Source organism: Melanerpes formicivorus, unplaced genomic scaffold (genome assembly GCF_026170545.1).
Source record: "Melanerpes formicivorus ecotype bairdi unplaced genomic scaffold, bMelFor1.0.p_v2 SCAF_1, whole genome shotgun sequence".
Lineage (NCBI taxonomy): Eukaryota > Metazoa > Chordata > Aves > Piciformes > Picidae > Melanerpes > Melanerpes formicivorus.
Window position 1 is genome coordinate 29,859,559 of NW_027142353.1, and position 27,029 is coordinate 29,886,587.

The 27,029-nt window shown below is 40.9% G+C and overlaps 1 protein-coding gene across 1 annotated transcript in view; it reads left to right on the forward strand.

The window, feature by feature from the left end:
* Positions 1-27,029, forward strand: part of AFF3 (ALF transcription elongation factor 3) — a 365,437-nt gene that overhangs the window by 149,845 nt on the left and 188,563 nt on the right. The window contains exon 4 of the mRNA XM_068138610.1: positions 14,515-14,559. Coding sequence (XP_067994711.1) covers positions 14,515-14,559 — 45 coding nt within the window. The remainder of the gene's footprint in view (positions 1-14,514; positions 14,560-27,029) is intronic.

Below are 27,029 nucleotides of genomic sequence, written 5' to 3' on the forward strand. Positions count from 1 at the left end.
GGGCAGTGAGTAGCAGTAACTGTTCCTCTCCTATGTCTGAGACCCTAAGTGCAGACCTGCACAGGTGATTTGTGCAGATGGGCTGCTTGCCTGTACAGTCCCCAGATTAAGTGTAACAGGCACTCAGTCCACAGCTGTTGATTAGTTTCTTATCTGCAGGTATTTAAAACCCTGTTGTATTTATAGCATAAATGTATATAGAATGTAAATTAGGCAAGGATTGTTCTTTAGTGTGGATTTTTCCACCATCTCTACAGGAGATTCAGCCAAATCACAGAAAACAGTCTTCCACAGCACAGAAACAGCTCAAAGTCTTTGCCTGTAACCCAGAGTATCTTGTTTCATAGCTGTATTTCTCTGGCAGAAAAAGGATGATTTAAAAAAAACCAGAGGCATTTGCCAAAACCATTTCATTCTGTTCCTCACTAAGTACCTGTTGCTGCAAACAGTACAGGAAAATCCAAGTTTAGTGAGGCTTCTAAGTCCTCTATCTGCCCCAATATTTGCCTGGGCCGCAAATGACTTAGAGTGACATCTGCAGATAAAACATACAGGAAATGCTGCTGGATGTATGGCTGAGGAAAGGGAGCCAGAATACTGAAGGAAGCCCATAGAATGTGTGTAGACTTCTGCATCTTCCTGACTTTTCCCTGGCCTTATTACCTAATTCTCCTGCATGGCAATATGGGCACACAATCGAAAATCAGAGGCCAAGAACAGCATTGCCCTTCTCTCCTCTCCTGGAAAAAACAGCACCAGAAACTCCAAGCCTTTCCCCAGTTCATTAATTCTCAGGGAAATTACCTAGTCATCATCCCATCCATAAGCAAACAAATAAATAAAAGATACAAGGATTTGATCTGTTTAATAAGCATTCTCAGAAAACTGGAGTGCAGATTAAACATAGTAGTCTGATGACTACAAACTATTCAGTCCTATAAACAAAGCATGACAATTGATGACAATGTGGTGTCATATAAATGCAGAGCATACTTTCTCACCCTAAACAAACAGTTTGGAGTATTTCAAACCCATAACAAACAGATTTAATGCAGATCACTGTAAAACAATGTGTGTTTCTCTGTTTCTAATGCTCTATATGAAAGCCAGCCAAAAGCTTTATGTGTTTTATGCATTATATTCATTTATGCTGCCAATTCTACTTACTATTCTAGTATTCTGATTTGAAAAATCAAGATTTAATGTATTTCAAGCAACACTTGATGCATGTTCATCATGAAATTATAGGGATGGTTTATAAAGTGAATTATGAGACCTTAATATAATCCTTGAATTTCAGATAGATTTTTATCTCGGTAGTTAAAGTATTGATCACAATCTTTGTATTCTATTGGCAGCTTGTTATGCAGGGCAAATCAGCTGTCATTGTTACTAATGCTAAAAATCTTGAGTAACTCATGATAAGTTTATTACATAGGAAGCTTTGATCCTCAGCACTCAGCAAAGATATTCAAAGTTCTTATAAAAGTGTCTTAGATCTGCAATACAAATTCAGATGTCTACTGTCAAACGAGTCCTATTCAGCAAACCTGTATGCACCACCTTTGAAAGCGAAACAGCAAGATGACACCATTCATAGCTTGACTTTCGGAGAGGTCTTTGTGCTCCCCTGCCTTTCGGTATCTGACAACTCGTTCCAGCCTGTATCAAAGTTGTATAACAGAATTTGTAAAGAGCTACACAGACAGGTTTAATGTGTTGAGAACAAATAACTTCTTTGTTGATATCCACTGCCAGATGAAAGAGATGAAGGGTAATGGGCCCAGGACTACATTACCTTGACTTACACTGGGGAACAAAAGAATAAAATAAGACAGTGAAAAGCAGCAGAGAACAATAATAATAAAAAAATTAAAAAAAAAAAAAAAAAGGAAAATATTAACAAGTTTAAAGAATTCAGCATCATGAAACATGAATAAAAGCCACAAAAATAAACTCATCCAGATCATGTAACAAAAAGGAAGCATGTGGCTTCCTGGCTTTCAGGCTTTCTAACTGTACTCCTGTTCTCTGTATGTGTTGTTAGAATTTGGGGTGCCACAAGACCTTCCAGTTTTTAAAGGGACAGAGAGCTGCCTCTCCCACTTATGAAATGCAGATCTGCCGTACTTGACGCAGATGGAAATGTCTGTGAGCTGTAGCAGTATTAGATGATTTCTCTCCATGTAGTTTCCATTTACAATTAAATGAGGCAACATTTAACATTTCTTCCTGTAGAGATAAAATAACCTGGTTTTAAGTGGTGAGTTTCTTCATCTGTGAAGAAAAAAGTAAAAATAGAAATCCAATAAGCAGCTCAACGTTTTGAATAAAGGCAATGAGAGTGTTGGAAATCAAACCCAAACCAAACCTCAGGGCAACATAACCTTTCACACACCCTTCTCTTGCAGTGTAGTTCTGGTTTTGGTCCACAGCCCAGTAAAAAATAAACTTTGCTATCATTGTCTATTACTTTCATTTTATTCCCCACCTCTATATTGTGTGTTGCATGTGTGTAAATGCCGACGCATGTAGAATTGAAAATAATTTTTTGGCAGTAAGGCTGTTGGGAGAGTAGTTCTCTGTAGGCACCAGCTAGAGCTTTGCAGATTATACACCAGTCATGCCGCTGTGACACTGTGCTGTTTTCAGATGACCCGTTGCTCATTTTCTGTATTAAAAAGAAAGCTGTCGATGTGAGAGTAAAAAGTGTTTACTGCTCTGAGTAACATGGCCAATAGCCATGGCCTGTACAGTTTTGTATTTCTGGGTATTTTAAGTGGAGCTGTATTGGTCTTTAACTCAGTGCATAGATCTGGGAACTGGCAAATATCTCCTGGAAGGAAAAGCAAGATGAAAGACGCAAAATCTGGAAAAGCTGTGGGCAAACTGTCTTCCTGCTTTCACTCTCTATTTCTCTGTTGCTTGTAACAATGACAGGTCAGAAGTCAGAAAACATTATGAATTTCAGGTGCAATATACCTATTAAAAGACTGTATGAAAAATGAAAGCCCAAAGACAAAGAACTAAGATGAATTTAAACCTGAGGGACCAGGGTGATTTCCATCAAAAAATGTGAACTAGTAGTATGCAACTACTTGGGACGGTCCCAGCAACCTGGGACACTATTTATTCTTCTGCTTCTGCTCTTCTGATTGCCCAAACAGTAGGCTGCTATCACAGAGCCCTAAAGCAGGAAAGAGTTCTAGGCAGCTGCCACTTCTTGGAGCAAATGGTTCTACAGATGTAGAGGCATCCTGACTTCTGGAGGCAAGTCCTCTGCACGGCAGCACCGCAGTGCCTGGTTCCTGCCTAGATGGCCAAAGGGTTTTCTCTTCCCCAACCAAGGAGGACCCAATATAGTCCTGCAATGGCTATATGCAATGGCTATGGGAAAACAAATCTTTTGGTGGGACTTGGGAAGGAGAAAATGGGAAAATTAAAGAAGATATTTGTCTACTCTGCAACTTTATTAATTCTCATATTAAGACTACAGTTGATATGATTTAAGACTTTCTTCAGGCAACTTTTGCAAAGGATTTTAGTATGATTCATACATACATATATGTGCAGACAAAGTAGAAAAAGTGTTTTCTTTCTGGAGTTGCAAATAGATTAACCTCACTGACTTTGTCACCATATGCACATTGGTCTGCCTATGCTTCAAACCTTTTCCATCAAACATTCTTGATGATTGTTGCACTCATAACAGCAGTTACTGTGAAAGGATGACATTTATTTTGCTTTGAAGCAAGCACTGTCAAAGTCAAAACTGTCAGATGTTGGTGACATCCTTGGACTAGCAAACCAAATGTTAGTCTGCTCTCCAGATCATGAGACCTATTAAGTCTGGATCAGGTCTCAGTTTCTAAAATTGAGAAGGTGATTTTCAGCAATAGGGATTAATGATAGATTTTTTTTTTCTCTACAAAACAGTTTTTCTAGTTCTGTGTATCAGCCTATCATGAGAAACAGCCCAGTGTTACCTTCAGGAGATACAGGCTACTACTCAGTATTTGGGCTCTAGGCTGCTGCATGAAGATCCTGTCATCCTCTTTTAGCCCACTGTGAAACCCACACCTTCTTTGGTGAGGTATAGTGTAGAGCAATGTCTCTGTTACCCATCATGACAAAAATCATCCATGTTTCCTTTATCCTGTTCTCAGACTTGTTAACAGGATGGTAACCCACAGTTTTTAAAATAATTTTAGTGTTAATATCTTTCCTTTTGACTTAACAAAGATACTCTTCAGATGATTCAATATTTCATCAACATTGAATTCCTCATGCCAGACTCCATTTCTTAATCTCTCCACCACTGCCCAAAGGGTAGATTTTTCCCCATGAGCTGTTTCTAAATGGATGTAAATAGGCTTTAAGGAATGCCTGATAGATGTTTCTCTTTTCATCAAACACTCATGTATTGCAGCTTTCGTCCATCAAGGCCTTTTGAGGGAGAAATTTCTGCAGAGTTGTGTACTGTAAAATCTTCTATCTGTAAGAGGTTTAACCCTTTCTGCACAATAGTTCATAATCACATAACCTTTAGCTCAGTGGGAATGAATACCAATTATCATTTATAAACAGTTCCTCTCATTATGCACCTATTTATGGCATCTTTTATAGCTTGCTAATTACAAGCACACAAACAGAAATGTTTGGAGTTAACTAATGTAAACAGGGATGTAATTGATTTTAATGTTGAATAGTTTTTATTGATTTATTGCTAATTAACATTTTTAAAGGATCTCTTGGCAAAATAATCCATTTAATTTAGTGAATATTATACTAGCTGATGGTAAATTCATATTAAAATGTCACAAAAAGATTAACAGTTCCATAGCACTTGTTTTTCCAACTGTTGCGGCTATATGGATGTTACATATTCTCCCCAAACAAATGCAGGCAATATCATAGAATCATAGAATTGTTAGGGTTGTAAGGGACCTCAAGGATCATCTAGTTCCAACCCCCCTGCCATGGACAGGGACACCTCACACTAGAGCAGGTTGCCCAGAGACACATCCAGCCTGGCCTCAAAAACCTCCAGGGATGAGGCTTCCACCACCTCCCTGGGCAACCTGTTCCAATGTCTCATGACCCTCATGGTGAAGAACTTCTTCCTAACATCCAATCTGAATCCATCCATTTCTATTTTCTTTCCATTCCCCCTAGTCCTATCACTACCTGACACCCTAAAAAGTCCTTCACCAGGCCCTTTAAGACGCTGGGAGGCCACAATAAGGTCTTCTTGGAGCCTTCTCTTCTCCAGACTGAACAGCCCCAACTCCTTCAGTCTGTCCTCATAGAAGAGGTGCTCCAGCCCTCTGATCATCCTCGTGACCCTTCTCTGGACACGCTCCAGCACATCCATATCTTTCTTGTAATAGGGGAGCCAGAACTGGATGTAGTACTCCAGGTGGGGTCTCACCAGGGCAGAGTAGGAGGGGAGAATCACCTCCCACAACCTGCTGGCTATGCTTCTCTTGGTGCAGCCCAGGATGTGCAAGCAATTGATCTGAGTCCAGGCCCTAGCAGACAAGTGTCCACATCACTAAAAGTACCCACATTCCACTGGCCATCTGTGCAGCACGGGGGACAGGCATCTAGTGGGAAGAAAAGTTCCCAGGGCAGGATCTTTGGGGCAGGTGTTGAAGGACTGCATGAGTTGAGGGAAGATGTTCATACCTACATTAAAAAGCCTTTCCTATCGCAAAACCAAAAGACTCTGGTGTTCCTAATGGAAATTTTCCAACAAAGGCATTTCCAGGTTTTAGTATCACACATAGTATCACACACAGTATCACTTAGGTTGGAAAGGACCTCGAGGATCATCGAGTCCAACCTATCAACACAGACCCCATGACTAGACCATGGCACCAAGTGCCATGTCCAATCTCCTCTTGAATGCCTCCAGGGTCGATGACTCAACCACCTCCCTGGGCAGCACATTCCAATGATGAATGACTCGCTTGGTGAAGAACTTCCTCCTCACCTCGAGCCTAAACCTCCCCTGGCGCAGCTTGAGACTGTGTCCCCTTGTTCTGGTGCTGGTTGCCTGGGAGAAGAGACCAACCCCTTCCTGGCTACAACCACCTTTCAGGTAGTTGTAGAGGGCAATGAGGTCACCCCTGAGCCTCCTCTTCTCCAGGCTAAACAATCCCAGCTCCCTCAGCCTCTCCTCACAGGGCTTGTGTTCAAGGCCTCTCCCCAGCCTTGTTGCCCTTCTCTGGACACATTCAAGTGTCTCAACATCCTTCTTAAACTCAGGGGCCCAGAGCTGGACACAGTACTCAAGGTGCGGCCTAACCAAAGCAGAGTACAGGGGCACAATGACTTCCCTGCGCCTGCTGGCCACACTATTCCTAATGCAGGCCAGGATGCCATTGGCCCTCCTGGCCACCTGGGCCCACTGCTGGCTCATATTCAGGCAGCTGTCAATCAGCACACCCAGGTCCCTCTCTGTTTGGCAGCTCTCCAGCCACTCCGACCCCAGCCTGTAGCTCTGCATGGGGTTGCCGTGGCCAAAGTGCAGCACTCGGCACTTGGACTTGTTGAATGCCATCCCTTTGGACTCTGCCCATCTGTCCAGTCAGTCGAGGTCCCTCTGCAGAGCCTTTCCACCCTCTAACTGACTAACATCTGCCCCTAACTTTGCGTCATCTGCAAACTTGCTGATGACTGACTCGACCCCCTCATCCAGATCATCGATGAATATGTTGAAGAGGACAGGGCCCAGCACTGATCCCTGGGGGACGCCACTGGTGACTGGCCGCCAGCTGCATGTGGCACCGTTCACTACCACTCTCTGGGCTCGGCCCTCCAGCCAGTTCCTAACCCAGCACATAGTGTAATGGTCCAATCCACGGGCTGACAGCTTAGCCAGCAGTTTGCTGTGGGGGACGGTGTCAAAGGTAACAAGATGGGCTGTGGAATTCCATTCAGGGGGTTGTTAACAGCATTTTGGTGTACGCCAGTTACCTTCAGTTCTTGTGGACTTCACTGAAAGCCGAGGACACTTACACAGCACCTCCCAGGATCGAGCATGTAGCAAAGAGTAAAATTGCAAGTTGCAGTCTTCATTATTACCATCTCATTATATTTTTCAAATGGAAGCAAGAGAGTGTAATCACATCAGACCCTGTTTTTTCATTAGTGAAGAAAAACATTAATATATTGTGACATGATATTGATTTGATACAATCAATTTCTCCCAATAACAATAAAACCTTTATATTTTCTTAATAGAACAAAGCAGTTCTTCTCCATTACAACTCCCTTTTATTGTTCTGGGTCACAATGTAATTCTGGCATGTTTGGATTTTTATTTTTATTAATATAATGTGAAAGTCTGTAAAATTGTTTTACTGATCTTCCAGTAGCTTTTGTTTCCCACAAATCTTGTATTAGATGAAATCTTACCAATGCAGTTGCACTCATTGACTGTTCAGTGGCCCTTAGGGGTGGAGAGGATGGGGAAGTTTCAGAAGGGTTCTTGGTCTTTAATTGTCTTGATTTTTTTGTGATGTGGACACTGAGACTTGGTTTCAGACCATCTCATCAGTTTGAAGATGACTTCTCAACACATGGCTGGATCCAGCACTTCTAAACCCCTTCCAAATTGGACTGTAGGTGTCTAAGCCCTAATGAAGCTCTCAGTAGCCATCCAGACAGTCGACCTTCAGCATCACCTCACTGTCTGACCCCAGACTTTCCATACTTAGTTCAGGTCAGGTGCTACATGGGCAGGAGGTGCTTCAAGCCCTGGGCAGACCATGGGTTCACACTAGAGGAGTTATGTTCTAACCTCATCTCCCTGCTATTTAAAGTACAATACAGTGCATGCCTTTACTTACACATCCACAGTAAATCCATCTTCATCTAGATGCCAGCCTGACCCTCAGGATACTTTTGTGCCCCTCAGGTCTACATAGAAGGCCAGTATAGCCTAAGGCTAGTGGTACTCTGGCTTTTGGCATTATAAACTACTCTACAGTCTTCGCTCTTGGAGGCTCTGCTCTCCGAAAGCTGTTACCCTATACTCAGGATGCTGCTGAGCACACTGTCCTGCGTATCACTCATCAAGAGCAAAATGTACTCTTGCATGATTTGCATCCCCTTTCTAGTGTGCACAGCAAGTCTATCATATGATTTGGCATTTCTCTCTAGTTTTTTGACTGAGCTTTGATTAAGTTTCTTCAATTAGCCAGAACATGTTCCTAATAGAAGACTAGGGCATCATGATATTCCAGTTGCAGTGAGGCCCCCAATTAGTATAGCCAGATTCTTTCATTAAAGCAAAGCTAGATGGCTTTCATCACTTGCTCTTCATTCCTTTTTTTTTTTTCCCTTGAAATGAAATCTTTGTTAACCTTTCTCCTCTTTCTTTTTGAACCAAGAACAGTGTTGCAAGATCCCATGGTAGGAAAAATAATCCCCACAATAAATATGAAGGCTCCATTTCAAAAGAGAGTGGGCTTATTGAGGGTAGCAGTTTATTAACAGTCACTGTAAATTAGGTGAATTTAATAACTTTAATTAGTGCAACACTTTCTGACACAGTGTTTGAGGAGAATTCAGCTGTTCATCCCCATCTCCCCTTGCACATCTCTGTGCCTAAGGAAGAAACAGCAGCAATTTCAAATAGTATAAGAGAAACATCTCCCACTTCTAGCAGTGCAGAGTGCAGGAGAGAAGTAATCTGTCAGCTGACCATGGCGACTTGCACTCCAAATCAGTAGTAAGAAATAAGTGCAAAGTAAAGCTTTCAAATACCAAGAACAACAGAAAATCAGTCTCTCTCAGCAGTCTCCTAATCTCTCTTTCCTTAGTGTAACCTTACTCAGTTCAGCCCTGCTTGCCTACATCCTCAGGGAGAATCAAGGAGACTTGTCCCTTTAAGGGCTTTGCACAAGTATTACTAGCGCTGATCGATGGAATGAAGCAGCCTGCAGCCTGCTGTGGCTCCTTGAAGTCCAGCCCTCTTACATGTACATGAAAACTTTAATGGTAGGTCTCATGTCAACCATCAAGATGAAAATGCCATTCTCATTAAAGAAAAAAGAGAAAATAAATTAAAAATACCAAATTTAATTTTGTTCTGGTCAGAGGTTTTTCTTACTCTGTCCTTTTTTTTAGGGGATGTTCCAGTTTATCAGAACTAAAAATGTCTGCATCTTTGTTGATTTTGACCAAACCTATTTTCCTTCCTGTTTGAAGTAAGTATTTTCTTAAAGTAAAAAAAAATTGCCAAGTTTGGAGTCAGAGTGAAATATTTCAATATTTTGGTTTACTGACTACTTGATTTAGGCCATATCTTACTCTGTAAATACAAATTTTATTTGTGTTTCTTTAAATTTTTCATTAAAGTAGCAAACTTTCATATCTCAGCTCAACTGAAGAACATTTCTTAAAATTTAACTTTGAAGGTAATGATGCCACACAACTGCATGTTTAAAATTTACATGTAGCTGTCTGTCTGCCTCCCCTACCCCCCCCCACCCCTGCCCCCCAAATCAGGATGAAAGTACATTCCAGCAAGAGGGCATTTCCTGAGGAATCAAAAACAGGGGTTTTAACCATTCTGAAGTCTAATCTTTTAACCACCCCACCTCTCCTAAGGCCCAAAGTTGTGCTCCTTCTCTCCAGAAAGGTGTAGGTTCAGCACAGCCATCCCACAAAGACCCTTTTGAATGATCTAGCACATGTAAGGATATCAACAGCAAGTTAAGCATGGAATGCCTAAAACCTTTTTATGGGTATTTGCAAATAATCTCTTCCAAAAAAATGCCTTTGCACAGCCTGGCTGTATTTCCACAAACCCCAGAATTCACATCTCTGGTCTCAGGCACAACTTCCTTTTGCATTTCAACATTTAATTCTATGACTTGAAGGTGTTAAGGTCTCTCCAGAGAAACAATCAAAGGGAAACTTTGTTGAGTGCAATGGTTCTCCAAAGCCCAACAGTCAGAGGCCACATGTATGTATAACCAAAAAGATAAGGACTTATTTTCTCCATACTGGAAATTCCTTTGTAGCAAATTTTATAGAAAGTGGTATGTTTGTGTGTGTGTGTGTATCTCCATGCTTTCATGTCTTCCTTGGCATAGAAACATTTCTAATATGCTTTCACAAGGTCCACTGATGTGGCCTTTTTTCCTATTTTTTGTTAGTCATGGGTTTAGGTTATTGTCTGCAGTATTTACTGCCTGAGGCTTTGCTTTAGGCCCCAGGGGAAATCCTGTAGCCTCATGTTAAGCAATGCTGCACAGTGCCTGTGCAGTGCAGGGGTGGAAGCTGCCCAGGAAGCAAAGATAACACCCAAATGATGTATATGTGGCAGGTGTGGCCATGCCTCTAGTTTCAGATGACTGGCATTCAAGTGCTGACACAGTCAGCCTGGCACCTGCTGAGTGGAAATGGGTGAATATGTACCGTGGCCTTCTGGAGATGTTAATCTGGTGCCAAAAGCCAGTATCTTTTGGTGGCTTTGTAAAAACACTTATCACAGTCTAAATAATAACAGCACCAAAAGCTTACATCATAAAAATCTCTCAGGCTAAAGTGGAAATAGATGCTTGCAGAAAATTCTTCTTTCTTTCTTTCCTTCCTTAACACAAAGATTTGAAAGGAGAGACAAGTGTTATAGATAGGCAGTTCTTTTCAGAGAGGTTTCTTAATATATCTCCATGTGAAAGCTGTTGGTAAGGGGAAAGAAATAAAGTAATGCTCTGAAATAAAATTTGTACAGATGTAGCTTTTTTTGAAATTACATCCCATTTCTCAAGAATTTGATGTAGCCTTTAGTCAGCCTTGTTTCTTACAGTTCTCTGTGCTCTGCATGGTAATTAGCTGCTCGTGTTATCAGTGGTGCAGTGCTCCCGGCTATTTCTTCAGCAGCTGCTGCCGTTATCCTCAGTGGCAGCTCCTCACATCCTCCTGCCAGACTGTGCGCCAGCCGCACGTGTGTGCAGATGCTTGGCGTTCTTTAGGCTGCACTGACTAAGTAATGAAGGCAATGGGTATATAGCATCAGAGAGGGAAGAGGCTGGAGCCCACTTCTCCCTGATATCTTCCTGGGACTTGCCAGTACTTTGCTGATGGTTCACTGGAGGTTCAGTGATGCAAGTTTGTTATGACAGATCACAAAATGCACAGGGAGGCAAATGAGCTAGGCTGATCAATGTTGGAATAAATACAGTGTAGCAGCTCCTTGGCTTAGTTGGGAACAGAAGCCTCAAAACCTTTATTTTGTCTTTTGTTGTTGTTGGTGGTGGTGGTTTTGTTAAGTAATCAAAATGCTTATTGCACAAGTATACTGTAAGACACAGGCTATAGAGAGGGTGCAGGGACTACTTTGCACAGATTGCTGACGCTACTGACATCAGCCTTAAGCAGGTGCTGCGTCACACAGCCAGGACCAGAGCAACAGGGTTTGGATCAGGCAAGTCCACTGATGCAAATAGTGCATCAAGTGCTCTGTGTTATTTGTTGCAATTGCTTCTTTTTAATTTACATTTCAAGAAATGTTTACCAGTTGGGGGGTTTTAATATTTAAAATATGGCCATGAATTTAAATTCAGGTTGCCAGATTCCCAGGCATCATGGGTTTCTCTACAATGTAAGTAGAAATGTAGCAAAGAAGAGCTACAAGTGAGAACAGAGAGTTTTTTTCCTTAACAACATCTACAGACAATTTTCAGACACACTTTAGGTCCTGCAATAACCCTCCACGTTGTGTTATATGAAAAAAAGTAACATAGCTCCAGGCCACATGAAGTCGCTTGCTGTGTGCAGAGTGTGGTCTCTAAACTTCCCCACACTGATTTTGGAAAGTTTGGTATCCGCAGTAATGTGAGATCCTCACAAGTATTCAAAGCAAAAATAAAGAAATGTATATTTGGCACTCAGGAGTTGAAGGACAAAGAGGAAAATATAGACATTAAGGGTTTTTTTCAAATATTGTTTTGAGTTTTTCACATCTTTGATTTTGTGTTTCCAGCTTTTTTTTAGCCTTTTTTTTCTTTCTTTTTTTTTGATAGGCAGTGTGATGATATTGAGACAGAGCTGTGAGACATTACTGCCTGCCCAGATGTGCTAGGGGAATAGCTGAAGTTTTAGTTCTGTTGTAATGGAAAGTGTAATTTCTTGCTGATATTTGCAGACTTATTTGATTACAACTCTAGGAGGGATATTTAATTTTGTATGAGAAGCTTGTTTCTAACTCTAGTCTGGAATAGTCCATTGCCAAATTTACCTTCAATATTTTTCTCTTCAGACAAAAGTAAAAAGCAGCATTTTGCAGTATGTTCAATGTATACAGCGGAAGATAGTAGATCTTCTCAACCCTCTTTCTGGAACACAACAATGGACTAGAAAAGCAAACTTGAGGTCAGGCAGCTGATTCATTGCTCTGTGAACAAGGTGCTCATGTTGAGGGCTTTACCCTCTTCACTGTTGTTAATGGGATAACAAGTCATAAGCCATGGTTTGGGGAAGGAAATGGAGAAAATGGAAGGAAAACCACAAGGAGAGAAGGAATAAAGCCTGGTTAATATGAATTTTAAGAGTCTTAGATATCCAGAGATTGTTGTGGTGATTCTCTCTGTCTTGTTAGCTTTATTGACAACAAGCACTCTTACACTTGCACCCCTGCTCCAGTGTCAGGAAAGCCACACGTGGCATTGTGTAGCTCCCGGGGAAGAGGGCTGAGATCAGAACAGGGTGGTCTGCTTTGAAGGCTGCAGGTTCTCTTCAGCATCTGTACATTAGGTAGGAGTAATTCTCCAAAGGCTGACTTTATAGCATTCTTAGTTCCTTTCCTTCTGAAATGAATGTTGTTAACTCCTGGTGAACTGTAAAGTGGGTGGACTGTGTTACACCAAAAAGAGTTAGCATGATACATTTGTTTAACAATCAAGGACCATATCCAGCAAAGATTTAGCAGGAGTGCTGACAATAAAGCACTTATGAATTAGCATGAAGTAACACACAAAAAAAAAATTATAATGCATAAATCGTTCACTTGCATATGTGTGGCTCTTGCACTTCTGACCTTGGTTACAGCTAGTAGGCCTTGAGTGGCTGTGAATCCAGGCCTCCTCAGTCATTCAGCTCAGGCTGGAGAATGGCAATGATAGTGTGCAGGAGCAGGACTTGCCCAAACTGGCTAGTGGGATCATTTGGGTCTAGTAGACACAGAGGTATTAATTTTTGAAAGTGCCTTGTGATTTTTTGGGTACCCAAATACCGATTAGGTAGAGAAGTCCAATTTCCAGATGAGAAGAACTCAGTACTTTGAAAAATCAGACTGCCTTAATGTTTCAACAGTGGGCACCTGAAAACTCAGCACTTCCAGCTGTTTTTTGAAAATGTGATGTGAAGACAAAGCTCACCTCCCTGCTAGCTCTCTGAGGATAGGAAAATTAATCATATTGGTTTTGTTTCCATGCCCCCTTGCTGCATGGGAAGATCTCAAGCCCCAGTGTCCTGCTTCCTGAGTTAATTATGTTTTGCAAAAGGAATAAAACTTTTCTTTGAGGAATTGTCAGTGAATTTAGTATGGTGAAGTAAATCTCCAGAAAAATTGCATGAGGTAGCAGCCATCTGTATCTTGTGGAAAACTGGAGGAGGCAAGCACCCTCTCAAGCTTTGGCATCTCCATCCATGGTGATCCCTCACCTCCCAGTTATTCTGGACAGCACAAGGGGAGCTGTGGGCAGGAGGCAGGCAAGAGAGGGTGTGGCATAAGTATGGCAGTCTGGTGAATTTGTGCTGCCTCATCTTTGCTGTGAGAAGTTTGGGTCCTAAAGAACAACCAAGCTGAGCATGTAGATGAGGCACTGGCTGAATGATTCCTTTAGGGGGATGCTTTGATTTCTTCTCTCCAGAGTGGCTCTGGAGGTACTGAAAAAGTATCTCAGTTCAGCAGGACTGAATTCCTCTGTGCCCTCATTTCCACTATGTATGGGTGGGTTTATGTCAGCATTTTAGGAAATTGTAGCCCATGCCCCATGCTCAGTGTTGCCATCTCTGCAGCTCTCCCCTCGGCATCACAGCTGCCTCTACCCTGCATGTTGTCAGGCTTCACATAGGCAGTGTCACTGTAGGGCCTTTCCTGCACAAAGGATGCAGAGAGATGTTATTTATATGATACAAATAAATGCACATATTGGTTCTGTGTACATGCAATAGCTGTTGTGCTTATGCTCATATGTTGTACAGCAAAACCAGCAGGAACTGCACCCAGAAGTGGTGTAAACAAAATCCTACGAATTTATACAAATATGTTGCAATCATACATAAACATTGCAAATATTACATCTTCCTGTAGTGCTTGATGGAGAATAATTTGAATATTTTAAGCAGTGCTACTTTTCAGGTGCTGGAAACACTTGGCCTCATTTTGAAACTGTAATAGAGGTTGGAGTATATTTCACATGACAACCATGTCCTCAAACCTGCTATTTGCTATTTCTTTTTAAAACACAAACAATTTTCTCATTTTGTTTACAGGACAGTGGAACAGGAGATAACAGCTGCATTGAAGAAATATTACGGGTAGGAATTCTTAAGAACACTTATTTTTTGCAGTACCATTTTGTTTACTCTAAAAAATCAGGAGAATAACAAAAATATTGCAATTACTACTATCAAAAATATTATTCTTTTAGACTGTCATCTTTCTAGTGAAAAAAATAGGCAAAATTACTTCCTTATGAAAAATAATTGAAAAATCTGTGAAAACAACCTCCCAGAGCCTCTCGATTTCACTGCTACATTGTGCCAGTACCGCTGACCTTCATGCATGCAAAAGCAGATAATGGGATAAATTATAAACTGAAATGTACAATGATGTTTCAGGTTTACAAACCATGCAAAGTGCATGTTTCCATTAATCATGACTGTCAAAAATCTTAATTTTGAAGGGAGGTCTAGGAAGGTCATTTTCCACCTGGATTTAATTAGAATCCATTATGTAATGTCATTATTTCCATTATGTCCATTATATAATGACAGTGAGAAAAATCCATGGTTATTTCCATATTTCATTATTATATTTATTTTATCTTAGTAATTTCTAGTTTATTTTCATGGAGCAAATTAACACACATCCAGACAGCTTTTGGCTTGAATCAGTTTTGGTATTGATTATCTTCTGAGGCAGGCAAATTTATAAACAATGAAACCTTGTCATGTATTTTAGTTAGTGATTTTTTGAGTCCTTTTTCTAAACATAATTTGACAATTCACAATGCTTGTAAATCTGATATAACAGTAATTGAAACACCAAGCAAGGTAGATTGAATGGTAAAATGGCCCTATTACTGTGCATGCTTCCAGCTCTTGGATATTTGCTACCCAAATATTTTAGATTGTTTATAAACTATTGGGCTATAAATATTTGGTTTAGAGATTAGTAGTGCATTAAGGCTGTTCTTTCTAAAGGCATTTTTCCATTCTCCCTGAATATGTTAAATACAGCTTTTAATTCTTAAACCGGACAAAGAGTTTATCGAAGGGTAATGATGTATTGCTTATGACTTCACTGTCAGAGCTTTTACTCAGCTAACATTTACAAAATAGGCTTTTGTAGGACTGAATTGCATATTCAATAAGCCTTAGCTTCAGTCCCTGCTGTTTTGTTACAAATTAGCAGTAGACAGTATAATTCATGAGAGCTTTTTACATTTTTCACGATGCACTAAGTGTGTGATGGGATGTGAAGCTCATTCACCCCTTTTTTACACAGGGCTTGTAAAACAAGCAGTCAGGAGGCTGCTGGTCTTCCTCCTTAGGTTGTGCACTTTGGTTTGTATGATTATGCAAAAAAAATGTAGAAGAGACGTGGTTCCTTTCATGCAGTGGAACATAAGTATGTAAGAAACCTCAGCTGACAAGAAAAATGCACTGTATGGCTACAAATGTTAAAGTGCATCTCCAAACCAGTGAACACAGTCACTGCTCTTTCTGTTTTGTTTTTTTTCTCCTTGTGAGCATTCCTCAAGAAACATGTTTATGAAGCTTCAGAACAGCCGTGGATGGGACCTTTTATTCTTGAGCACTTATTCACAAATTCTTTGCTTAAGAAATAAATTAAACAACCAAACTTTTCATCAGTCTCTTGCTATCTGCTGAGGCTTAGTATGGATAAAATAAAGAACATGCTGTTTTCATCCTCTGGCTCTTGTCCTCACATAAATACTCAGCCATCATGGGTAACCTCTCCAATCTGCCCAGCCTCCAGGTCTACAAACTGGTTATCACTTTCTATTCTGAACTTCCTTTATGTCCCTGTGCCTCAGACTACATGTAAATCTTGCAGGTTGTTACTCCATAGCATTTCTAGCTGAAGCTCTTCACTCACAAAGATGTAAGTTTCAGGTCTACATTTTCATTACATACCTTGATTGCTGCAACATCCTTTCCTTTGACAAATGCAGTGTTACCCACCTCAGTCCATGCTGCTGTGCAGATCATTTTCTACCTTGACATCTTGCCCAAAGACATTTGTCTTTACATCTCACTACTATCATCTCCTTCTCTATCACATGAAGTACAGCTGTTTGTGTCTCATTTTAAGGCCTTAAGTCTAGCAGTAAGGTCTAACGTACCAGCTCCCACTTTAGCTTACCTGGTGATGCCAGCCTCTGTCACAGTGTTGCACAGTTTTACATCAAATAAATTCTCTCGTGCTTCCCATCAGATCTAAGAGGCTTTCCCAGTTAGCTCCATACCTACCTCTCTTAAAGCCTCCTTTTTCAGTGGTATGGTTGGGGATATATACCAGTGATTTAGTGCTTGAGTGTTGTTGTCCCACTTGTCCCTTTGTCACGTCAGATATATCCATGTGCTCTCTTTTGTCCTGAAGAGTGAACTTTCTGGATCAGGGAACTGCTGTGTAGTACAAAAGCAATGCGTAGATACTCTGGCAGTACTAATCCAGATCAGCAGTGGTTGCTGTTACTGATAATTGGTGAAAGCAACAATAGTAATAATGTTCCATTGCTACTCAGTTTTTAAGTTCCTGGCATCCAGAGTTTTCCAGTCCTCTCCATGCCCTCTTTTTGTACTGAACAGATTCATCTTGTTTCAACACAGACTTGCTGGTTTTCTGAAACAGATCATTTATAAGGAATGCCATTTCAATGTTTTTGTTGGAGGTGCTATTCACATAGTAAAGCAGAATTTTGCCTCCTTTTCAGACAGAGTGTGTGTAGCTCCTGTGGAAGTGCCCAAAGGCAATCAATGAAAAGCCACAGGAGGTTCAGTCCCTCTTTTCCCTTTAGAAAAGGTGGCAGGCACACTGCAATGTGTTTAGTATTGGAAAGGCCACTCTGCTGTACCATTCATCAGGAAAATGAAGAATGCACTTAAAATTTATCTTTTAAGAAACTTTGCACCCTGTTTTAGCTGTTTCTTGCACAACACAAAACAGAAAACCTCCTCTGTTTCTAGATAGTGTGTTCCCTGCAGAAGTCAGGCTATGGCTGTTTCCAGAGGATAGGTACTTCCACAGCATGCCCATTATTCCTGTCAAGACCAAGGACAGTAGAAAATGTGCCCTGGGTCTGCTCCATCCATTCCCCTGTGTTTCCTTCCATCAGGAAGTGAGAGAAGGCAAGTACTAGTTCGTGCATAGATCTTGTCAACTTCTGGTTTCAGGACAGAGCCAGAGCTAACATGGACTGCAAAATCAATTCAGGCATAACTTTAAAACCACCAAATCTTATTTTGCACTAACTGTGACATGTATTTTTCAGCTCTGTCCTGTCTGGTGGAATGCAGGGTGTCACAGCTTAAGTCTAGCCTTTTTTGATGCTGTTTACTGAATGTATCAGAGCTCCATGGACTTTGTAAATTGACAGATTCTTTGGCACAAAACTGCAGTTTCCAAAGAAAGCCCCCAAGAGCTAAGAGACAGAGCTGCTTCCAGTCCTGAAGGAGGTTGATTAACATGACAGTAACCCTGTGGAGATTGGAGCTGTTGTAAGGACTCCTCCTGACTTTATAATCTCTTCAGGAATCCTGAACCTCATCTAACCCCATGCACTGATTTATAGTAACTTCTTCAAAGTGTAGTGACTTCTCTGTCCAGCTGCAGGCATACACCTAGAGGATAGAGAAACTTCTAAGAAAGCCTGCAATCTAAATAACTCCACTAGAGACAAGTCACAGATGTAATGTCAAATCAGGAGAGAAAAGCTTCTTTACTCGACAGTAGCTGTAAAAGGTGATTCCTTTTAAGCTTTTGCATTGTTGGTGGAGGACATGGTAGAAAACTTTGAAGCAGAAAATAGGAGTTAACTCTACACAAACATCCTTTTTTCCACTGTGCCTAGAGCAGTTGCTACCTGAGTTCCTGAGATAACACTAAAGCTAGCCTATTCACATCCTTGATAAAACACAGGCTTGCTAAGCAAGATTAATAATTTTGACTGATTTCTATTTGATTTAACTAGTGTGTGTAGCTGCGTATTTTGTTATGACTGGTGGGGTTTGGAGTAAACATCTATTTTGCTGCAGTACCTGCAAAAGAAGGTGAGCAGGAGGAGTCCTGTGCCTCCACTAAGCTAACATTGCAACCAATATCAGATGCACTCTGAGTCTATTTGCTATGGATTTAAGGAGAAAAGAGTGTGTCAAGTGCAAGCAGTTCTTGGTTTGTAAGATAAGTGGTTGGAGATTGATCTGGCTATTCTTAGTCTCAACTGTGTTTTCTTAGAGTTGCGGTAGCTTTATGGAAAGGAAAACCACAGGCAAGCTGAACTTTTAATTATTGAAGATGTTCCTTGTGAATTCCCTGGGTTTTTTGGTGTTGACATGAGAGGTGTTGTTGAACATCCATTGAGACAGACATAGATTGAGTGTTTGGCCTGCAAACAAGGTCTGGCTGCAGGATGTGGAGGCAGTGGGAAGTTGATGGAGCAACAGGAATGCAGAGAAAGGGTTGGAGAAAAACCAAGCACAGCCAGCTGACATGGAAGAAGCCACCTCCTTTGCGATAACAAAGAGCAGTGAGGAGGCAGGATGGGGTGTGGGGTGGCAGCCAGGTAAGTTTCTTTCAGGGAAGCAAGAAAAAGCAGTTGGGGAGGCAGAGAAAGGCCTGAAGCTTTAGCTACGAATGTTGCTTCCAGTGAAGGGTAGGCTGCTTGGTGTGAGGAGCCTCCTGCCCCAGGGATAAGCACCCATTGGTGGCCATGCAAATAGGTTGTGACTCCCCATGGCCACAGGACACCAGCTTCCAAAAACATGACATTTTAAGTGTTGCAACTTTGATGAGCTATTTGTTTGAATCTCTCTACCCTGTGAAAATAATCAGTATATATGAAATACAGTACCCTTTATTTGGACCATGTTAAAACCAGAATTAAACTAGAATCTTTTTCTGTTTCCCCCCCCCCCCCCTCCTCCACTTGGGATCCCTTGGCTCATTAGCAGACTTGCTAATTCTTTAGCAGAAAGCGTTAAGGATCAATCCATCAAATATTCAAGGGTTTTTTTCCAAACCTGAAAAGCCATATGTGCTGTGAGATCAGCTGCACTCCATCAGCTGATTGAATTAAAACAAGAGCAGAGGTAAATTAAAAACTGTCTGCACAAGACAAATCCTGTGAAAACATGAAATCCTACCAAACACAGTGTCACTGTGAATAAGCCTCACAGTCAGTGGAGCACGTGTCAATACTTAGAGGGGAGAAAAATCAGTTTCTTAGAGGTAGGTTGTTAGTTCAACAACTGTGAACTGCTGCCTTGTAAATGTTAATGACTGCAAGATCCCACTGGCTGCAGTTAAGCTCCTGGTGGAGTTGGACATGTGAAGAATTACAGAACACAAATATGGTAATCAGCAATATATTTCTAAACACTCCTCTTGCTTTCCAAAGCAGAGGGAAAAACCTACAGGTGGAATGAGACCCACTTTGCTACACAGCACTAGTGCAATAGCTTCCTCTGCACTAGCAGAGTGATTTATGCATTCTCACTGCTGGAAAGAAATTGCTGGGCAACTTTGGGAGGGAGGTGAGAAGGTCACCTTCAGCGTGGCAGCTTCATGGGGAAATTTGGGTTGGGTTTTGAGACTAAGCCTGGTAGGAAAGTCCTGGAAAATTTTCAGGAGGAACACAGCAAGCTCAGATAAAAGGGGTAGTAGGGGAAAGAGAAAGTATGGAGACTTAGAAGCAGCCCTGGTTTGCTAACACTACCTTTCTTGCTTGGAATCATTGAATGCAGAAGTACTCTTAAATGTCAGAATCATATTAAAAATGTATCAGATGCATAAAATACCATTTGTATTCATTTCAGTCTTTCAGGAGAACTTTGCTTTTAATATCCTACATTTCAGAGCAATTAAACCATTATTTTGGCCAATGTATACTGTTCATTGCATTTCTTCAGTATTGCTCTTTTTGTCTTTCTTACTCAAATAAATGAAAAAGCATACCCAAGAGACTTTGGAGAATGTGTTATTTCACCCAAGGCACTAAATCCCCAGAACTTTGAGACATAGTTCAAACCATCTAATCCATCCTCCAATACTCACCTGTTAACATTGCCCTTCTTACCACATTGTGACATCCAGCTCATTTGTACAGTATCTTTCCTACATCAGCCACTGTCTGCAGTGATTTACCTAGGACAGCTTTCCTCCAGCCAGCCTGAGTACTGCTGGTGGTGTAGATGGCAGCACTGTGGAGCATCAGTAAGTTTCAGAGATGACAGTTTCTCAGTGAGAGTGAGCAGTTCATATAGTACCTTGTGCTGAAAGAACAAATTTAGCAGCAGTACCAGAGCTAATTAAAGATTTCTTTTGGCTTTGTCCACATAGGCTGCATTGACTACAGAGGAGACATACCTATGTACACCATCATCCCCTTGACTTCTCACACCTTGGGAGCTTTCAGGATATACCTGTCCCTATGCAATGCCTTGGACTTTCTCTGTGTGTCCACTGCAGCCAGGGTCTCTGTTAGTTCTTTCTCCATCCAAAAGGCTGGGAGGAGAAAGATTCAGGTGATCTGTTAATTGATGTGAGCTCATCTGAACAGCAACTGCTCCTGCTTTGGGCACCGTGCATGGTACATCCTTTTATTGCCCACATTGTCATTTTCACCTGACAATAAACCTTCACAGACAAAGCATTAAACACAGAAATGTAAACAACACTAGCCCTTAATATATTGAGTCAGAGTTAGAGAGCGCCATGTAAAATGGCACTAAAATACTATGCTAACAGTGATAACATCAATTTAATTAGTTATTTGTACATCAACAGCCCCCCTGAGTTGTCATACTTGATTTTTTTCTGCTGGCACTGTTATTGAAAATAGTGTCTCAAAGGGGTTTAAGGTTTAAAGTATGCTGTATATTTAAACCTCGAACTTAATAAATCTCAGGGTCAGTGAAAAAGGAAAAATTTTAAATAGTTCAGTGTAAGTAGGAGATCAAGCTAAAAACTTAGGAATATCAAGATGGTGGGAATAAGACTTAAAATAAATGCCACTTAGAGGTGATTTTCCTTTCAGTCTTCCAGTTCCTGATGCAGGTCATATAGGGAATTTCTGTGGCTTTAGATACACATGTGCTGGGACTTCATGTCCAAATACAGCAAAATCAGTTTTGAATCAAGTAAGGTGGTACAAAGGAAAGACACCCATCTTATTTTTAGAACACAAGTAGCCACTGTGCAAAGGCATTATGTTAGGCAAAGGCAGGCCAGTATAAAAGAGATGGTGAAACACTATTGTGCTAATGTGATGGAATTAATTTTCAAAATTGCTGTTTTGTAGTGAGTGTATACACCCTGTTATTTGACAAAGCAAGAGAGGATCCAGAATGAATTACACAGCCTTTCTGCTAGACAAAAATAATACAGTAAAATACTTACTAATTTTTCCCTCTGTTTAGAGTGTTTTAACAATCAGCATCTTCTTCCAGTACAGAGAAATGATTCCCCATTATTAATGGCAAAGGGCCAGATAGATCTTTGTTTTGTATATCCCTGCCATGGCTCTTCTGAGTCCAGCATAATTATTTATATTAATATGAAAAAGAATCCGTGCTATCAGTCCTAATGAAAGAAGAATAAAATTTGGGTAATAGTGGGTATTCGCACTGCTGGGAGCCTGAAGTCTGGTGCCTTCAGCTGCCACCTTTAGAGGCAACCTACTTTCTGTCTCACAAAGGAGGTGTGACTTGAGGTGATGGAGTCCTCCAGTAAACCTTGTGGTAACAGTGCTTTGTTCCTTAATTAAATGAACAGACTCATCAGACAACATGAGTAGATGCTGTTATATGATGTATTTTCCACACACAGTAATGTTCCTATTTCTTTGCCATCTTTCCAGAGGTGGCTGTGGAGTTGGGCAGGGAGAGAGAGAGGGCTTCCCACAGTATGTGTGTGTGTTCTGGGTTTCAGACTGCAGCTGTGGCTGCAGAGCCAGGCAGTCATTGCACCACAGTTCCTGACATGTAAGGACACAGCCCTGGCTTGCCCTGTGAGCCCGAAGAATGATAGGCCTACTGCCATCCCCACCTTAAGATATGTCTCTGAAAACCTGCATGTGGGTTTCAGTGAATGATGTTACACATGTATTTTGGCTGTGCACCTTTTCCTGTCTACTACACTCATATCTTCAGTTGACATGTTCTTTCATGTAGAAAACACCTCTGTGGTGCCTGATTTTCCACAACTGAAAGCCGTCACTAGGAACTTATCCACTGCTGTCACATTTTGGTCTGACCCAGGAAGCGTGAGCTCTCTGTTTATGTCTGAGAGAAGCAGCTTTCCTCATCTGGAAGCTGAGACAAATATTCTTTTGTTAATCTAATTTAATCATATTTAGGAGCAACACATGAGTTAGCAGTTAGCTTCACTTGGCAGAAAGACTTTAAGGAAATTGTGGGACAAAAGAGGAGTCTGCTAAAAGGAAATTAAATCACTTTCAAGAATATTCCATTGCAATGTCTATACTAATAAGTAAAATGGACTAATAACTTTTCTGTTACCCTGAGGCCAATCAGCTTAGCATGGCTTGTGTCCAGAGAGCTAAACTTTTGCAGCCACAAAGCAGAGTGGTTTCGCCCACACTGCTTCTTGGGAGAGGCTCCTGGGCATGCAGGGATTATCTCAGCAAGAGTTGACCCAGGTGACAACTGTTCTGGTATCAGAGATTTAATGATATGCACATATGTGGGCCAGAACTCAGGTACATGGTCCTATGGATGTGCTAGCAGAGGAGTGGTCTAACTCTTCTACACAATGCGCTAGGCTTCCTGCTGCCTTGTGCCAAAACTCAAAGGACCTTGGAGAATACTAGCCACACTGCAAAAAAATGTGATTGGAAGTCTCTAATGTATTTTATTCTATATATTTTGGCATCTTATTGCCATTGTAGTTTGTTGCCTTTGAAAAATAGTGAATTGGGGTTTTTCTTTAAAAATTGAAAGGTGAAAACTGTTTCTGAATGAAAGATGAGAACATGCACGGTTGTTTGTCTAAGGGATGCAAAGCACTGTTAATAGAACATTTTAAGAGAGACTGAATACTGACCAAGTTTTCACCAACCAAAATGCTTTCGTGTCTGTGCTTTATGATTTGCACTAAATGGCATTTACTGTGCATGGTGCATTGTGTCATTCTTGGAGTTATTTTGGAATTTAGTAGCGTAGGAAGTAAAATGCTATCAGGTGTGTTTTAGAACTGAGGTACTTGGAAAAGACCAAATTATGTTGTGTACAAATTATTGATGTCTCCTTAAATGACGGGATTATGACTCCATCATCCTAAAAGCACCAGTGTACAGGTCATAATGAAGATGGTGAAAAACTCTCACATTTCTGAAAGTTTAATTGTTGCCAGTAAAAATAATTTAATTAAAAATATATATTTGTTGCAATAATATTGCCTATACTTAAAGTCACCCAGACATTAAAGGGCTAACATGCAAACTTCAATTAAAAAATACGTAATTTTGTATAGAAATTGCAAATCTGTCACTTTACCCTTGGGGGGAAAAAAAGTTATTCAGAGTAATGACAATAGCATGGTGAGAGAGAAAGTGGGGTTCACACAGTAAAAACGTTTCTCTCCATCTGTGTGGGTTTTCCACAGGCTTTTTTTCATTAATATTATCAAGTTATTTGTTATTTGCTCATGAATGCTGAATAAATACTGAGTAAATTTAAGACATTATTAATTTTCCTAGCATTGCATGTATGCATATGTAATGGTTCATTATAACCCTGAGTTTTCAACATATTCCAGTGTAAATGAGACGAGCCCAATTAAAAAAATTGTAGACCCTTATCCCACTTTTGTTGACTTCAGATCCTGATGCTGAATTGAACACCAAAAGGGAAAATTATGCCTATAAAATTGAGCAAACATTTTCTTCATTTCTGGGTGGCTTTTTTTCTGTCACTGAAAATTATTTTTTTGCTAAAAATGCCAACCTTTAGAAACTTACTGAGTATTCGTGAAAAGCTGGAATAATTTAACATGGACAAAAAGAGGATAATTTTCCTTAGACACTTCGTTATTACAAACTGAATCCTAAAAAGCCAGTTGTCCTTGTGGTTTGTCAGAATAATTCTCATTATAGTCAATAGGAAGCAGGTATATATACATCAGTAGTAGAATAGACTGCTAAATATAGTTGCTACTGTGGCACCTGGTTCCCTCTCTTGTTCATCAGATGGGGAAAGTGGAAGCTGCAGCAGCCTTACAGCGTAAGAAAGGAGATGCTTGAAGAAGTAGTTTTTTCCGCTTCCAGGCACTTCAGACTTTTCCCAGGCAGAGGGACTTCAGCCTGCTGTGTTTGGGGCCATCACACAGGGCTGACATCCCTGCAACCTTCCATTAGCCTGAGCAGGCTATGGAGGTTTTCCATATGCATCCTGTTTTCTAGACTGTGTGACCACTGCAGGTTCTGCAGTCATTGCAGGGTAGGGGGAGTGGAAATGGTCACAGGTTTTCCCCATTAGCTGCAGAAGCAGCACCAGTCTCTAGACAAAACAATAAAAGATCTGCATGCTTTGCCTTTTCCAATTTTTTTTTTTTGCTGTCACTCCTCAGCTCCTTGCATCCAAAGATGTCATTTCCACCCTGTCTTCCAGGCTCATCCTGGCTTTTCCTTTCTCTCCCCTCCTGGGCAGGGCAGCAGTGTTTTTCATCCCTGGTGTCTCCCTACTCAGAGAGCTGCCCCCAGGCTCTCTTCTCCTAAACAAGCTGCCTTTATCTCTGGGCCCTTGGAGTCTCACAGGAGTCACTTAGGCTCTGTGGGGTTTATTTAAGACTCAAGATTAGTATCTGTTTGTTGGGTTTTTGTTTGTTGGGAGTTTTTTGTTTGGGGGATTTTGGTTTGGTTTGGGTTTGGTTTTTTTTGTCTGGGATTTTCATTATCCAAATTTAGACCCCTGTAGAGAGGCAAGGGTGAAAAAAAATGGCCCTTAACCTTTGATTTCCATGGGTAAGATCTATTCAGGTGCTGCTAATCTTTAGCTATCAACCTTTTTCATGGACAGGCATCAACTTCCTAGAGCATTACATGGTAAAAAACAGCCATAAGGAATTCATAAATTATACTTAGACAGATTTCCCGAATCATCAAACATTCCCTTGTGTAAAGGATGTTCCAAATAAATTACTGTTTCTGTGGTATATGTATCTTCCCGTATCTTCTCATCTAAGCTTTCAAGGATTTTTTCTTCTTTCTTTTTTTTTTTCCTTTCTTTCTGTATTTCAGAGTTCTGATTTAATACTAACCAACAGGAGTCTGCTTTTCTACCCCTTTCTCTATCCCTCTCTACTGTCAGAAACCACAGATATTGGAAAGACAGATGGAGGGCCAGACAGCTGAGACAGACTTAAAGTCTTTGGTTGGGTTGTCCCATCTCTTGAACCTGGGATACTGGGGAAGGAGCCAGCCTGCCCAGGGATTCCTATTCTTTAGGTACACTCATGTAGCCCCTGACAGCATTTCTGGCTGCAGCAGCTTTGAGGGTGTGCAAATCCAGATTGAGAATGTCCTCTCTCACATGCTTCATTTGACAAAAGATAATTCAAAAGTCATGTGGCACTGAAAAAGCCATGATGGCTAAGTTGTGTATGCACCTACTAGCAAGCTCAACACATGAAGAAGTGGGCTGATCCATGATGCATCTTGTTCTGTCTGTTCAAATGCCTGTATTTGGGCCAAGAGCCACCAAACTGGTTATCATTGCAGAATACATCCTAGGAACCGCACAGTATTTGAAGCCAGAAAGAAGTACCTAATTATGGTGGAACCATAATTATATGCTCCACTGCAATGTGTCCTCAAGTTTCCCACAAAATGTATCACTCTAACTAAATATTTAAGGCCATGCCTCACCCTATGGATGAGTTTTCCTGTAGCAATGATAGAATCAAGTCTTAAAAGTGAAAACATAGGTGTCTTTAAAATCCAAAGCAAGGATTTTAAAGCAGTTGTTTTGGCAGATGCATTTTTATGAACCAAATTAAAAGCACTCTAAGAATGCTGTAACTGAAAGTCTGTTAAAGTATGTGAAAATGGAGCATTCTGTGAGACAAAGATAAGGGGAATAAAGTGCTGAAGACAGCAGAGGTAAAAGGGAAAATGTAGCTGATTTTGCACCCAGCCATTTCTCTCCAGCTCATGTCTGTTCTCTCTGCACTGCTCTGCTGTCGTTTCTGAATCCAGATGGCTGCGGGGTCAGTCTGTCCAAGCACTGCACTACTTTTCTGCCACAAGTGCAACAAGTCAAGCTCCCACTGTGAATCACCTTCATGTTGCTGCCTGCTCTCCTTCGATGACTCCTAGTGAGAGCTGAAAGGAGCAGGCACCTAGCCCCAAGTTCAGTGTCAGAGGCATCCAGTTTGAGCATCTCTTGCGAAACAGACACAGCATTGACTGCTCAACTCTTTGTTTTAGTTCTGAGCAGGAAGGATGCATTAACCTCCTTGCAGATATAAAACGTTAAACATTTTATAAGGATCTGCAAAACTAAATACTTTTTTTTTTTTTCCA